General features: G+C 61.1%; 1 protein-coding gene across 3 annotated transcripts in view; it reads left to right on the top strand.

Annotated features, from left to right (window-relative positions):
- CACNA1S (calcium voltage-gated channel subunit alpha1 S) overlaps nucleotides 1-13,231 on the top strand; it is a 56,748-nt gene that overhangs the window by 10,433 nt on the left and 33,084 nt on the right. For all 3 annotated transcript variants that reach the window (XM_024976575.2, XM_024976574.2, XM_059875843.1), the window contains exons 3-9: nucleotides 4,303-4,442; nucleotides 6,540-6,682; nucleotides 6,817-6,969; nucleotides 7,350-7,555; nucleotides 8,733-8,836; nucleotides 10,989-11,134; nucleotides 11,551-11,632. In XM_024976575.2, the coding sequence (XP_024832343.1) occupies nucleotides 4,303-4,442; nucleotides 6,540-6,682; nucleotides 6,817-6,969; nucleotides 7,350-7,555; nucleotides 8,733-8,836; nucleotides 10,989-11,134; nucleotides 11,551-11,632 (974 nt within the window). The remainder of the gene's footprint in view (nucleotides 1-4,302; nucleotides 4,443-6,539; nucleotides 6,683-6,816; nucleotides 6,970-7,349; nucleotides 7,556-8,732; nucleotides 8,837-10,988; nucleotides 11,135-11,550; nucleotides 11,633-13,231) is intronic.

Below are 13,231 nucleotides of genomic sequence, written 5' to 3'. Positions count from 1 at the left end.
TCTGGTGTCAGGGATGCTGGGGTCCAGGCCTGCTGTCCCGAAGGTCCCAGTGTGGTCAGACAGGGGGACTGAGGCCCGCAGACCTCCGGAGGGAGGCCTGTCCTGCCCCCATCTCCCCACGGAGCCCAGGGCCTCGGGGCGTGGAGAGTCGGGCCAGGATGGCTGACTCTTGGAGACAGAGGCAGCAGCAGGATGGAGTGTGGCCTGAGCCCCGCTGCTCTCAGCCCAGGGCCTCGGAGGGTCTGGCTCCGCTGCCCCAGGAGCAGGTGCGTCAGGGTCACAGAGCAGGCCCACCTCCAGCCAACACTGGCCCTGGAGCCTCAGTGAGCGGCCTGTCTATGGAGGGACATTTGCTAGTTAAGGCCTTCCTTGCAGGGGTTTCTCTGGGGGCTCAGTGGTAAAGAATCTGCCTGCGATACCGGAAAGCCAGGTTAGACCCCTGGGTCAGAACGATGCCCTGGAGGAGGGCACGGCAGCCTGCTCCAGTGCTCCTGCCTGGAGAATCCCATGAACAGAGGAGCCTCGCGGGCTGCAGTCCACGGGGTTGCACAGAGTCGGACGTGACTGGAGCGACTCAGCACGCGTTGCAGGTAGCTGGTCTCAGCTCCTGGTCAGACAGGCTCATGATGCTCACTCGGGCAGTGCCAGGGCTCTGGGGTGGGCACTGTTTCCCTGCGTGGGTGTCAGACCCTGGGGTCCAGCGTCCCCTGTCAGAAACAGAGATGGCAAGGCCGCAGAGGCGTGTGGCATCAGAGATGGGATTTTCTGCTCTGTATTCATTCAGCAAATGTTCCTTGAGGCCCTACTGTGTGCCAGGCGGTCCCACGTGCTCTGGCATGGAGCTTTGCAGACGACCTGTGAGACCAGAGCTGTCTGTGGCTGGCGCGTCCTGTCCTCCATGGTCTGACGGGTGCTTCTCCCCCGCGGACCTAGTCGGTGCCCAGCTGTGCGGGCTGGCCCCGGGGCTCGCCGCATGGCTTCCACGAGCCTGCCTTGGCCTGTGACCCGCCTGCGTGCCTGGGGGTTGTGCGTGTTGCTCTGACGGTTCCCAAAGGCCACTTCTGGAGCCTGCATGGTGCCCACCGCAGGTGGCGACTGATGCCCACAGACACCCACACGGCCGCCGGTGCCGGACGCAGGGGACGAGGCAGCGGCTCCGGGCTATACAGTGAGGCGGGCGGACAGTCAGGAAGGACGAGACAGGGCGTGGCAAGCGGGGTCGGCTGCTGACAAACACCCCAAGTTTGGGATGAAGACAGCAGGGGGAGGGAAGGAGGGGTCCTGGGCCCTAGTGATAACGCTGGAGCTGGGGTCCCAGAGAGAGAAGGGTGCCGCCGTGGGGCTCTCTCGGGAGGACAGTCCCGGGAGGGCGACAGCAGGGGCAGAAGCCCTGAGCCCGGCGCCTTCAGCGGGGTTTCGGGGGAGCCTGAACCTGGCGTGGGCGTCGGGGTGGAGTCCCGCCATGAAACCTCCCCTTACCCCCCACCAGCAGAGACTCAGGGCCGGCGCCTAAGGTGACCTTTGCCCGTTCCCCAATCCCATTGCTGATGGGGACCACTGCCTCTTCTGTCTGGCGGCAGAGAAACCACGGGCAGCCCCAAGCTTCGGGACCTCTCGTGTGGTCTCGGGGCTGCAGCTGGGGGAGGGGTGGTGAAGAGCGGCCCCGTGTTTGCGGGGATGGCGGGACACACGGGAAAAGCTCGCCCCGGGAGCTGAGGGCTGTTGGTGGGTGCGAGGTCTGCTGGGCTGAGGGGCCCGGGGACGCAGGCAGAGGGGCGGGGCGGCGGGAGATCCAGGGGCCTGGATGTCACATGGTGGGTGTCCGGGTGTATGTGGGCCTGGGAGGCATGGGGGCACAGGTTGTGTGAGTTTGGGGGCAGGTGGATCAGAAAACGTTAGGGTGCAGAAAGGTTTGGACATGGTGGGTACTGGGGCCCAGGGCAGAGCAGTGGGAGGCATCCAGAAAGAGCCAGGTGGGAGTCCCACTCAGCAAGTTGGTGCCATCGGCTGAGCTGGACCGTGTGGAGGAGCGGGATCTGGGGAGGGGCATTCAGGTCAGAGGCAGAACACACGGAGCCCAGCCCTGGCCACCCCTGGACACGACCACGGGCCACGGCTCTGTGACAACCAGCAGGGCTATGCAGGGGGACCCAGGCACGGCCGAAGGGAAGGAGGCGCGGGGGAGCAGGCCGCCAGGGAGCTCCGGGAAGGCTGGCCACCGGGCCTTCAGACGGCCTCCAGGGCGGTGCTTAGCGAGCAGCGGGGAGAGAGCCAGGGCCGGGGGCTGCGGTGACTCCACGTGACCCCGTTCCTGTGGCCAAGGAAGGGGCCCAGTCCCCTGCCTCGGCGGGATGCACGTGCACACAGGGTGCCCACGCAGAGTTCAGTAACTCCACACGCTTCAGGGTCGCGCCGGAGCTAACAGCCAAGGACCCTGAGTGACCTGTGGCCTCGACAAGCTCCCTGGTGGCCAAGCGGAAGCAGGATGGGCAGGGGCAGGTGCAGGCGCCCCCCTCCCCCCTCCGCCGCCCCAGCGTGTGGCCGGCTGCCTGGCCTGTGAGCTCTGCAGCTATTCTGGGCCCTGTTTTCCCTCCGCTAAGCCCACTTCTGCCCCTGGGGCAGCAGCCGCTGGAGCGTTTAAATGCTGACTTGACTTCACTCACTGCTCCTTCTGCCCCCTCGGGCTGCCGGACTCCCAGCGGCCTGCCCTGCAAGGGACGGGAGCCCCATCCCCCTCAGCTCTGTTGTGCCGCCCCCACCCTCGCAGGGAGCCGTGGGACGGCCCCTGGACAGTGACCCAGGGCGATGGCCCCAGTTCCCGGCTGCCTTACTTAGCTCAAGCACAGGCCCCACACAAGCCCTTCAGTAGGATGGTGCAGCCTTGCATTCCAGTCCTACAGTGCGGTTTTCTGGAAGGAGAAAGCTTTGGGCTTACAAGCTGGTGGAAGAAATAAGGGGCCCGTTAAAGAAAGCAGGCTTAGCCTATATGTGCCTCAGTTTCCCCCTCTGGATAGAAGGGGAAACCGTGCTTTTAGGAAAATTCTCTAAATACTAAATGGGGAGGTGTCTGAGACCGGATCTGTGTGAACGAGCTGTTGGGGACCTTGCCTCCCAAGCCTACCCTCTTGGAAGTAAAGTGAACCCCTGTCTGGATCGCCAGCTGGGGGCTCTGACGTAGCAACGGTGCTGACCTGGAGGGGCGGGTGACCGGTGGGGACACAGGTGTAGGTGGTGGGGCTCAGGCCTCCCTGGGGGTCGGCTCCGGAGGGTGCTCTCTGTGCTCCTGCGGCTGGTCGTGCAGGGCCGTCCAGGGGTCGAGCCTGTGGGGGGCGCAGGGCGGGGGCGGGCACAGAGCTCTGAAGCCTGGCTCAGAAGACAGTGGGGTCAGCCTGGAGCCCTGACAGGGTGAGCTGCTACTTTGGAAATAGCTGCCTCCTGGACCGGGGACAGGGAGGGGTGACTGGGGCAGCGTGGGGGTGGGGCGGGGTCTGGGGAGGCCTGGAGGAGCCCCCCTTCAGTCGGGGGCTGGGCGGTGGGGGCTGAGCCAGGAGCCTTAGCCTAGCCCCTGAACTGCGGGGCCCCCTCCACAGCAGTGAGCTTGCAATGCCCCCACCCTGCATGACGGCGCTTGGGCTCCCAGGTGGTGCCTGTCCGCTTTGGATGTGGGCACGTGGGATGGGCGGAGGGATCACAGGAAGTGGACGAAAGGGAAGACTCTGACCGCCCGGAAGACCCCTCCGGAACCCTAGTTGAGTGCTCCCCAACCCTGCTCCCTTGAGTCCTCGGGATGAGGGAGAAGATGCCCACACAGGAGCCACCTGGGGCCTTCTTCCGGGGGCTGTCCCGACTATTCATCCATTCGTCCCGTTCTAGCCTGGAGGTGTAGAGTCATTTTTTGAAAAAAGAGGAACTTTCCTGGTGGTCTGGTGGTTGACTCTGCGCTTGCCACTGCGAGGGTCGTCATCTTGGTGTCTGGTCCTTGAGCCAAGATTCCACAGGGCAGCGTGGCCAAAAATAAAAGAGCAAAAACCAGCGCCTCCCCTGCCTCCCCCGCCTCCCCGTAGTTTATATCTTAGTGAGTGAGGCAGGAAAGGAACCAGATAGAAGCATGTGTGGCTTTTTCAGCTGGGGATACACTCAGAAGACAGAGCGGGAGGAGGAACAGAGGATGTCAGAGGCCGCCCAGTGCCTGGGGCGGCCCCCTGGGGAGCGGCCCTGCAGGAGGGAGGGACCCAGGTGGTAGGGTAGCCGGGGCAGGAGTCCCAAGGCGGCTGAGCCTGGTTCGACCCCCTCACCCCGCAGGAGAAGCTGGAATACTTCTTCCTCATCGTCTTCTCCATCGAGGCCGCCATGAAGATCATCGCCTACGGCTTCCTGTTCCACCAGGATGCCTACCTGCGCAGCGGCTGGAACGTGCTGGATTTCATCATCGTCTTCCTGGGGTGAGTGAGGCTGGGGTGCGGGGCTGAGCCGGGCGGGGACCCCAGGGCCCAGAGGCGGGTGCAGCGGTGAGTGGGGTGGGGCAGCGGGGGCGCCAGCAAGTCACACCCTCCCCAGCCAGGCACCACCAGCCTGCCTGCTCTCTGCACACACGGCTGGAAACGTGTGCCTGCTTTCAGGGCCCAGCAGTTTCTGGACGTTCATAAATTTCTCAGCCTTCGGTACCATCTCTCCACGGACCGGTGTGGAGCATGTGTCACTGGAGTTCACGAGAACGGACATTCGGTAACCTGTAGGAGTCTGCTTGGGCATCCCAAGTGGCGCTGGTGGTAAAGAACCCACCTACCAATGCAGGAGACACGAGACGCACGTTCGGTCCCTGGGTCAGGAAGATCCCCTGGAGGAGGGGGACGTGACAAGCCGCTCCAGTATTCTTGCTGGAGAATCTCATGGACAGAGGAGCCTCGTGCACTCCTGGTGCACAGTCCGTGGGGTCACAAAGGGTCAGACACGACTGAAGCGACTGAGCACGCAGGAGGCACACGAGTCTGCTTGGGCCGCCACGACACGATGCCACAGACTGGGGGCCGATACCCCAAAATTTATGTTCTGACTGTTCTGGAGGCTGGAAGTCCAAGGTCAAGGTGGTGCCAGGTTTCTCCTGAGGCCTCCCTTCCTGGCTTGCCGATGGCCACCTTCTTGCTGTATCCGCACGTGGTCCTTCCTCTATCCACACGCACCCCTGTGGTGCATGCCCAGGTGGCATGTGCCCACGTTTCCTCTTGTACTAAGGGCACCAGTCAGACAGTTAGAGCCCACCCTAACAGCCTCCTTTTCACTTGAGTTGCTTCTTTACAGTCCTGTCTTCAAATACAGTCATATTCTGAGATCCCAGGAGTTAGGGTTTCAGCATATGAACTGGGAGTGGGGTGGGGGGGCATGGCTAAGCCCATGACATAAGATGTAGAGCCACCACCTAACTATAACAGGGCTTCCCACTGGGCACGTACTGTTGTGAGAGCTGGACCGTAAAGAAGGCAGAACGCCAAAGAATTGATGCCTTTCAACAGTGGTGTTGGAGAAGACTCCTGAAGGTCTTGCTTGGGCAGCAAGATCAAACCAGTCAATCTTAAAGGAGATCAACCCTGAATATTCACTGGAAGGACTGATGCTGAAGCTGAAGCTCCAGCATTTTGGTCATCTGATGCCAACAAACAACTCACTGGAAAAGTCCCTGATGCGGGGAAAGACCAAGGGTAGAAGGAAAAGAGTTCGTCAGAGGATGAGATGGTGGGACGGCATCACTGACTCGATGGACATGAGTCTGAGTAGGCTCCAGGGGATAGTGAAGGACAGGGAGCCTGGCGTGCTGCCGTCCGTGGGGTCACAAACAGTCAGACACGACTGAGCGACTGAACCAAACACAGAACTTACTCCAGAGGCTGCTGTCTTAACCACTAAGCTGCCCTTCAAGTCAATAAAAACCATGGTGCTTACTTAGCAATTGTACAATACTGCTTTGGGCAGAACACGGAGAGGAGGGGGATACTATGAGTCAGCCTCTGCCCTGGACGGACTCCTGGCTGGAGGCCACGCTCCCGTGTGGTGTGGTCCAGGGGCAGCTGTCAACAGGATACAGAAGGGCTTGAGACGGACCTCAGAGTGACCTGAGAGCAGGAAGGAGGGTCCGGAGCTTTGTCAGCCAGGCAGCAGGAGGAATGCCCGCAGGAGAGCCAGCCCTGGGCTTTCTCCTCCGCATCCCCTAGGTGTGGGCAGCTGGAACCGCCCACCCACCCCAGGGAGCGCTCAGCCCCCAGGCCTGACACAGATGCTGTGACACCAGCAGTTCCACCCGCACCTTAAGGGCCAGAGTGGACATCACCGATGGGCCCAGTGTTCCTCTCACTGAGCCTGAACATGGCTGCGGGGTCTTTTCTAAAATTCCCGGGACAGAGAGACATCACCAGAGCAGCCCCCGGTGTGGGGCCCCATGTCTGCCCGCCCCGCCTCCCTACAGGTCCCCAGACGGGACAAGGGCCCCGACCCCGGGCAGAGGCCTAGCTGACCGCGGGCCTCGTCTCCCTCTTTTGTCGCCGCAGGGTCTTCACCGTGATCCTGGAGCAGGTCAACCTCATCCAGAGCAACACGGCCCCGATGAGCAGCAAAGGCGCGGGCCTGGACGTCAAGGCACTGCGGGCCTTCCGCGTGCTCCGTCCGCTCCGGCTGGTGTCCGGGGTGCCCAGTGGGTGGCGCAGCCCTGCCCCTCCCTCGGCCTGCTCCCTGCCCCCGTTCTGGGCCCCTTTGGGCTTGGTGTCCCGGGGAGGGCCTGGAAAGCGAGAGGGAGGCTGAGTCTCCGCCCCCCGCCCCGCCCCGCAGGCCTGCAGGTGGTCCTCAACTCCATCTTCAAGGCCATGCTGCCGCTCTTCCACATCGCCCTGCTGGTGCTCTTCATGGTCGTCATCTACGCCATCATCGGCCTCGAGCTCTTCAAGGGCAAGATGCACAAGACCTGCTACTTCATCGGCACAGGTGCGCTGGGGGGCTGGGCCTCAGGGCGGGGGCAGGCTCTGTCTCAGCGTCCCAGACGGAGCTCTCTCGAGTCCAGGCGGGAGGCCCTGCCCACACCTCCACCCCTGCCGCCTCCTTCTGCAAAGTGATCCACGGCGTGCCTCGCAGCCTCGGGTCTCTAGAAGCCTCGCCTCCAGGGAGGTCTGCCCGGAGCTGCTGCCCGCAGGCGCCGCTGTGCCTACCCATATCCGTGGATCCGTGTCTGGATCCTTACCCACGCCCCGGAGCCTCCCTGCGGTCTGCACCGCACGCTCCCGCTGGGCTGTCCTCCTCCCCAGTCTTGTTGAGACGCCCCCTCCCGTTCCCGCCTGGGGCTCACTGCTCTCGCCGCCCGCCCTCAGACATCGTGGCCACGGTGGAGAACGAGAAGCCGTCCCCCTGCGCCCGGACGGGCTCCGGCCGGCCCTGCACCATCAGCGGCAGCGAGTGCCGTGGCGGGTGGCCCGGCCCCAACCACGGCATCACGCACTTCGACAACTTCGGCTTCTCCATGCTCACCGTCTACCAGTGCATCACCATGGAGGGCTGGACCGACGTCCTCTACTGGGTGGGTCTGGGCCCGGGCCCGCCAGCTGTCCCCTCACCCGTGGGCTCGGCCGTTGGTGGGCCTGCCAGTCCTGGCCCCTGGAGGGCCCGCTGCTCCCCACCCCTCCAGCATCCCAGTGGGAGGGTTGGGGTACCACCTGTGTCCGCAGCCCCAGGAGCAGTGAGGGTGGAAACCAGGAGCTTGGTGGCTTCTGTCTCAGCTCCTGCCTTGTCCCCAAGCCTGGCTGTGAGTGACTCGCCCCTCATGGCCAGGAATCTCAGATTTCCTGAGGGAGGAAGGGCCCTGCGAGTCTCTCTCCTCACTGCTGGGCAAGGCTGCTCTCCCATAAAAAGGTGATTGGATATCAGATCCCTCGTCTGTAGAATAAAAATACCGGCTCCACAATCGGGTAGTTAGATGGTTAGTGAGTCTGTTAACTGGGTCCCCACAGTGCCAACACACACCCAATGTGTGGTCCTCCTGTTGAGAAGGTTCTTTATTTGGTGTTACTCAGAGCTATTTGATCCTCCAGCAATGGAAGGCATGATCCCATTTTCTGGATAAGGAAACTGAGGCTCAGAGAGGTTCGGTGACTTGGCCTCTGGTGGCTAGTGAGCGACATGGCCAAGACTGACCTCTAATCCCCCCAGATCCAACCCCGGAGCCTGGCCACGGGGTGACGCTGCCTATGGGGGACAGTGGTAGAGCTGTCAAATGCTTTGCATACGTAAAGCACTCGTGTGACTGGCTCTCGTGAGCTCAGATCATGGGAACCAGTTATGAAACGTCTCAGAGGACTGTCACACATGTTGTTTCGTCTGTGACCAGCCTATGAGGGGCGAGCTCACATCGTCAGTCCAGGAGGCACTGGGACAGGGCTCAGAGATGCCGGGGGACTCATCGCAGCCACAGGTGGTTCCTGAAGGAGCCGGCCAAGTGCAGGCTGAGGCTCGGAGTGTTTCTACTCGGAGAAATCTTGGCTGGAAAGGAGGCTGGAGGCGGCCTGCAGGACGGGGTCCAGGCAGGGAGCCAGGTGGTTGGAGGGAGGCAGGGCTCTGTCCCACCGGCCAGGTAGCCATCAGCCAGGCTCCAGTGCTGCATCCTCAGGCTGGACCTGGGTGGCCAGGTGCCGCGAATGGGCAAGCTTTCGGAGGGCCTGGACCCGCACACCGGGGACTCACACCCGTGTCTGGACCAGGTGAATGATGCTATCGGGAACGAGTGGCCCTGGATCTACTTTGTCACCCTCATCCTGCTGGGCTCCTTCTTCATCCTCAACCTGGTGCTGGGCGTCCTGAGCGGGTGAGGGGCCAGAGGCAGCTGCGGGGGAGTGGAGGGGGAGAAGGAGGGTCGGGGAGGGAGAGAGGGAAGAGGGCAGGGGGTGTGACCCAGAGGCAGCTGGAGGGGGGGAGTGGAGGGGGAGAAGGAGGGGCGGGGAGGGAGAGAGGGAAGAGGGCAGGGGGTGTGACTTAGAATGCCCATTCCTCCCCGGGTCCCCTTAGCCGGGAGCAGGCTCCGCACTAGCAAGGAAGAGCGAAGATGCAGGGAGAGCTCCCCTTTCTCCACCCCCTCCCTCCTCCTTGAGCCTTCTTCCATCCTCGCTTCCTTCGGCCCCTCTGCGTGAAGCCCCCAAGATCCCGGCCTGCAGCCCCTGGAGGTGCAAGGTCTGAGGCTCAGCTCCAAGAATGGCCTCCGGGCTGAGTGCGCAGACTGGGGCAGGAGGCCCCGGTTTAAACCCTTGTGCTGCTGCTTGCTGGCTGTGTGACCTTTGCTAATTCCTTAACCCCTCTGTGCTTCAGGGGTCACCTCTGTCACAGAGGAATAACGTCAGGGCCTGCTTCACAGGCTGGCTGGGAGAACGCACGGGTCCATTCCTATAACAGACTTAGAGCAGAGGCCGGCACACCACGGGCACTGCATGCTCGTGGTCATGAAGTGGTCACAGCGCCGCCCTGACTCATCCCAGTAGGAAGCACTTGTCAGATCCCAGTGTTGCAAGTATCACTACCTTGAAATTATGATGGTTTTTAGAACTGAGGCTAGATATTGCAGTTCATGAATTACTAAAGAAGCATTTGTTCAGCTGCTAAGTCACGTCCAACTCTTTGTGACCCCACAGACTGCAGCAGGCCAGGCTTCCCTGCCTTTCACCAACTCCTGGAGTCTTATATGTAATTTCAACACCATTTCTTTATGTCTCAACAACTACATTTTCATACCACTGGTTCCGTCGTCAGGCTCTGGTTTCCAAATGAAACACTTTACAACACTGCCCGAAATGGAGCATTTTCCCCATGGTTCTGAGGAGGGACCCACAGCTTTCACAGGAGCCCTGAACAGACCGGGACACAAGGTGGCCAAGAACCCCTCTTGGACCCTGCCCAGCAGTGTGAGGGTGCAGGTGGTGTGAGCAGACCCTCAGGCTGGCTGCCCCCCGCCCTGCCCGGAGCCTTCCCCGACCCTCGGGTCCCCCATCTGGCTGCTGCAGCCTGGTACCCTCAGGCTGGCTGCCCCCGCCCCTCAGGCTGGCTGCCCCCCGCCCTGCCCGGAGCCTTCCCCGCCCCTGGGGTCCCCCATCCCACTGCTGCACCCTGGTTTCTTCGAGGCCCAGGAGCCCCCACCCCGCCCCTGAAGCCTTAGGTCTGTAAGCAGAACTAAATCCGTCAGGCGGCCTACAGGGCCAGGGCTGCAGGGAAAACCAGTGATTCGAGGCAGCTCTCGGCCTTCCCCAGGCAGTATACTGACTAGGGCCAGAGCAGGAAGTCAGGCCAGACTTCACTGGGGCTCCTCACCAGCTGCAGGAGGCAGCAACAAGCCAGAGCCTCCTTCGCTGGTTCCTGGGGTGGGATGAACGTCCCGGTGTGCCCAGGGGCTGGGCCGCAGGCGGTGCCGAGGTGCTGTGCCCAGCCCTTGTGGTGTTGAGTATACGGGGCACGTGCAGTAACCTGCTGCTCCGGCTCTCCAGAAACGGCAGTAGGGGCGGTTTTTTTCTTTGTCTTTGTGTCTTTTGGTCCAGAGTTTGCCCCAGCTGCACATGCAGCAGGTATTTTTAGTCCCGTGTAGTTTCTTTGTATCTTGTTGCTGGAGGAGAGGTGTGTCCATGTGCAAGCAGGGTGCAAAGGATCGCAGGCTGTCCCAGCCTGTCTCGGGAGGGTCCAGGCAGTTCTGTTAGGCAGTGGATGGTCATGCCACTAACCCCTGCCCAAGGTCACCCAAGACGAGGCAGGAGAAATGAGATGGGATGAGAAGGAACAATAGAGGGGGGCACGTGCGCCAAGCATCCTGGAGGGCAGGGCTGGGGGGAGTGCTGCCCTCGGCCCCGGAAGGTCCCCAGACCCCCGAGATACCCAGACCAGGAGGATGGGCATGTCCAGCCTCAGAAGGGGCTCAGTGACCCAAGAAACTCCATCCCTGCAACTGGTTCCTCCTCCTCCTCCTCCCCGGCCCCCTGCAGGGAATTCACCAAGGAGCGGGAGAAGGCCAAGTCCAGGGGGACCTTCCAGAAGCTGCGGGAGAAGCAGCAGCTGGAGGAGGACCTCCGGGGCTACCTGAGCTGGATCACGCAGGGCGAGGTCATGGACGTGGATGACTTGAGAGAAGGTGGGAGCCATGGGCAACAGTCAGCACCCCGTCCCAAGCTGCCCTCGCGCCGCCCCCAATAAGGGCATCACCACGCCCTGCTCCCCCACAGCCCCAGGGCTCGATGAGCAGGACTGAGGGCCCCACTTTGCAGATGAGGAAGCATGGCCCCTAGAGGGCAAGCCTGGTGCCTGGAGGTGGAGGTGGCCAGGTGGGCCCAGGGCCCGTCCAGAGCACTGACTACCAAAGTACCTCGCGGCCCCCAGGAACCACCCTCCCGACGGTGCAGGCTCTCTGGCTCCTGGGAATCAGGACAGCGCAGAGGGAGGGGTCCAGGCCCACACAGGGCCGCTATCCCAGGTGTCCCTGGTCTGTGCCCTTTCCTGGTGCGTCCAGCCCAGAGGGGAGCCTGGCCACCTGTGCCTCTCTGTCCCCAGGGAAGCTGGCTCTGGATGAAGGCGGCTCCGACACGGAGAGCCTGTACGAAATCGCGGGCCTGAACAAAGTTATCCAGTTCATGTGAGTGTCTGCCCGGCTCCGGGTCCCCCCAGCCCCAGTCACCCACCGTGGGTAGCTTCTGGGTCACGTTCCCTGAGTGCGGGAGGAGGGCATTGAGCAGATGACCTATTTCCACATCACGTGAGGGAGACACTGGGAGCCGGTGGGGTAATTAGTCCCGGGAACCTCTGCTCCAGCAGGGGAGGCCGCAGCGTCGCAGGCCTCTGGGGCAGGGGGCTGGAGCCCTGGCGCCTTTGTCTCCAGAGGACCATGAGTTTGTTTGATTGGCTGCTTCCAAATTCACACACAATTGTGACTTTGAGAGATCCAACTATAGAGAAATGCACCAAAGAAAAGATGGAGTCCTTGCTGCCCTTCAAAGAGGTAACCATGGAAACGGATTTGCATCCCTCCAAGGCTGCTTCTACGCATTCATCTCTCTGACACACACATGCACGCATGTGCGCACACACACATACACACACGAGTTTTTTACATGACAGGGTTTCTCATGTTAACCACGGTCACTTCGGAACCAACAAAAGGACCCAACATACAGGAGGGCTTGCTGGATAAATGATATGATCCACCCATAAACTGGAAGCTGACATCCTAAATTTAGAATGATCTATTTAGGGCAAATTTATACACACAAAAACTTGTTTTAAAAAAAGACTTTCTTTTCTCGGAGCAGTTTCAGATTCACAGCAAAACTGAGCAGAAGGTGCAGAGACTGCCCACCTGCCCTCCCCTTGATCATGCCCGGGGCCCCTGCCATCAGCACCTCCACCAGATGGGCCGTTTGTCACAACTCAGGAACCTGCGTGGACAGCATCACCACCCCGAGTCCAGTTTATGCTGGGGCTCAGCCTGTGTCTGATGATGCACACCCACCATTATAATATCATGCGGAGTGTAGCTGCCCTAAAAAGCCTCTGCTTCTGCCTATTCACACCTCCACCTCCCATCCCTGGCAACCTACCACTGAGCTCACTATCTCCAAAGTCTTGCCTTTCCCAGAATGTCACAGTGTGCGATCTCAGGCGGGCTCTTTTTACTTAGTGACACGCAGTTAAGGTCCCTCTGCAGCTTTGCAAGGTGTGACAGCTCACACACACACCTTCTGGCAGTAGATCTTTGAACATAAACTATTCCACAGCATGAATATGTCATAGTCTAGTTAATCTGTCCAGTTTGGGGCAGTACAAACTGTACCGAAGGGAACAGTTGTGTGTAAGAGTGAACGTCTCTGCCCGGTGGATTCCTAGAAAGACTTGCTGGGTCAGAGGGCATGGAGATGCTGAACCCCGGTAAACGCTGCACGAAGGCTGTGCCAGAGATGGAGGTGCCATTTCTGTGAACCCTCCCCAACACCAATGTGACCAATTTGCTAAAGAACTGACTTTATGACCAGCGAAACGGGGCATCCCAGTGTGGCTCTACTTAAGATGGAAACGCATGGAGCCCTACTCTGGGCCTGGCACTGCGCTAAACTCAGCGCCTGTGTTGTCTCTAGTGACCCCCAAGGTCAGCATCGCTGCTGTTCTCCTCTGAAATGTGAAGATATTTGCTCTAGGAGGCAAGATTTGCCACCTGTCTCTGCAGCTCACATTCTTGTCT

The sequence above is a fragment of the Bos taurus genome, chromosome 16 (assembly GCF_002263795.3).
Source record: "Bos taurus isolate L1 Dominette 01449 registration number 42190680 breed Hereford chromosome 16, ARS-UCD2.0, whole genome shotgun sequence".
Classification (NCBI taxonomy): Eukaryota; Metazoa; Chordata; class Mammalia; order Artiodactyla; family Bovidae; genus Bos; species Bos taurus.
This window is presented reverse-complemented; position numbering and strand designations above follow the sequence as displayed.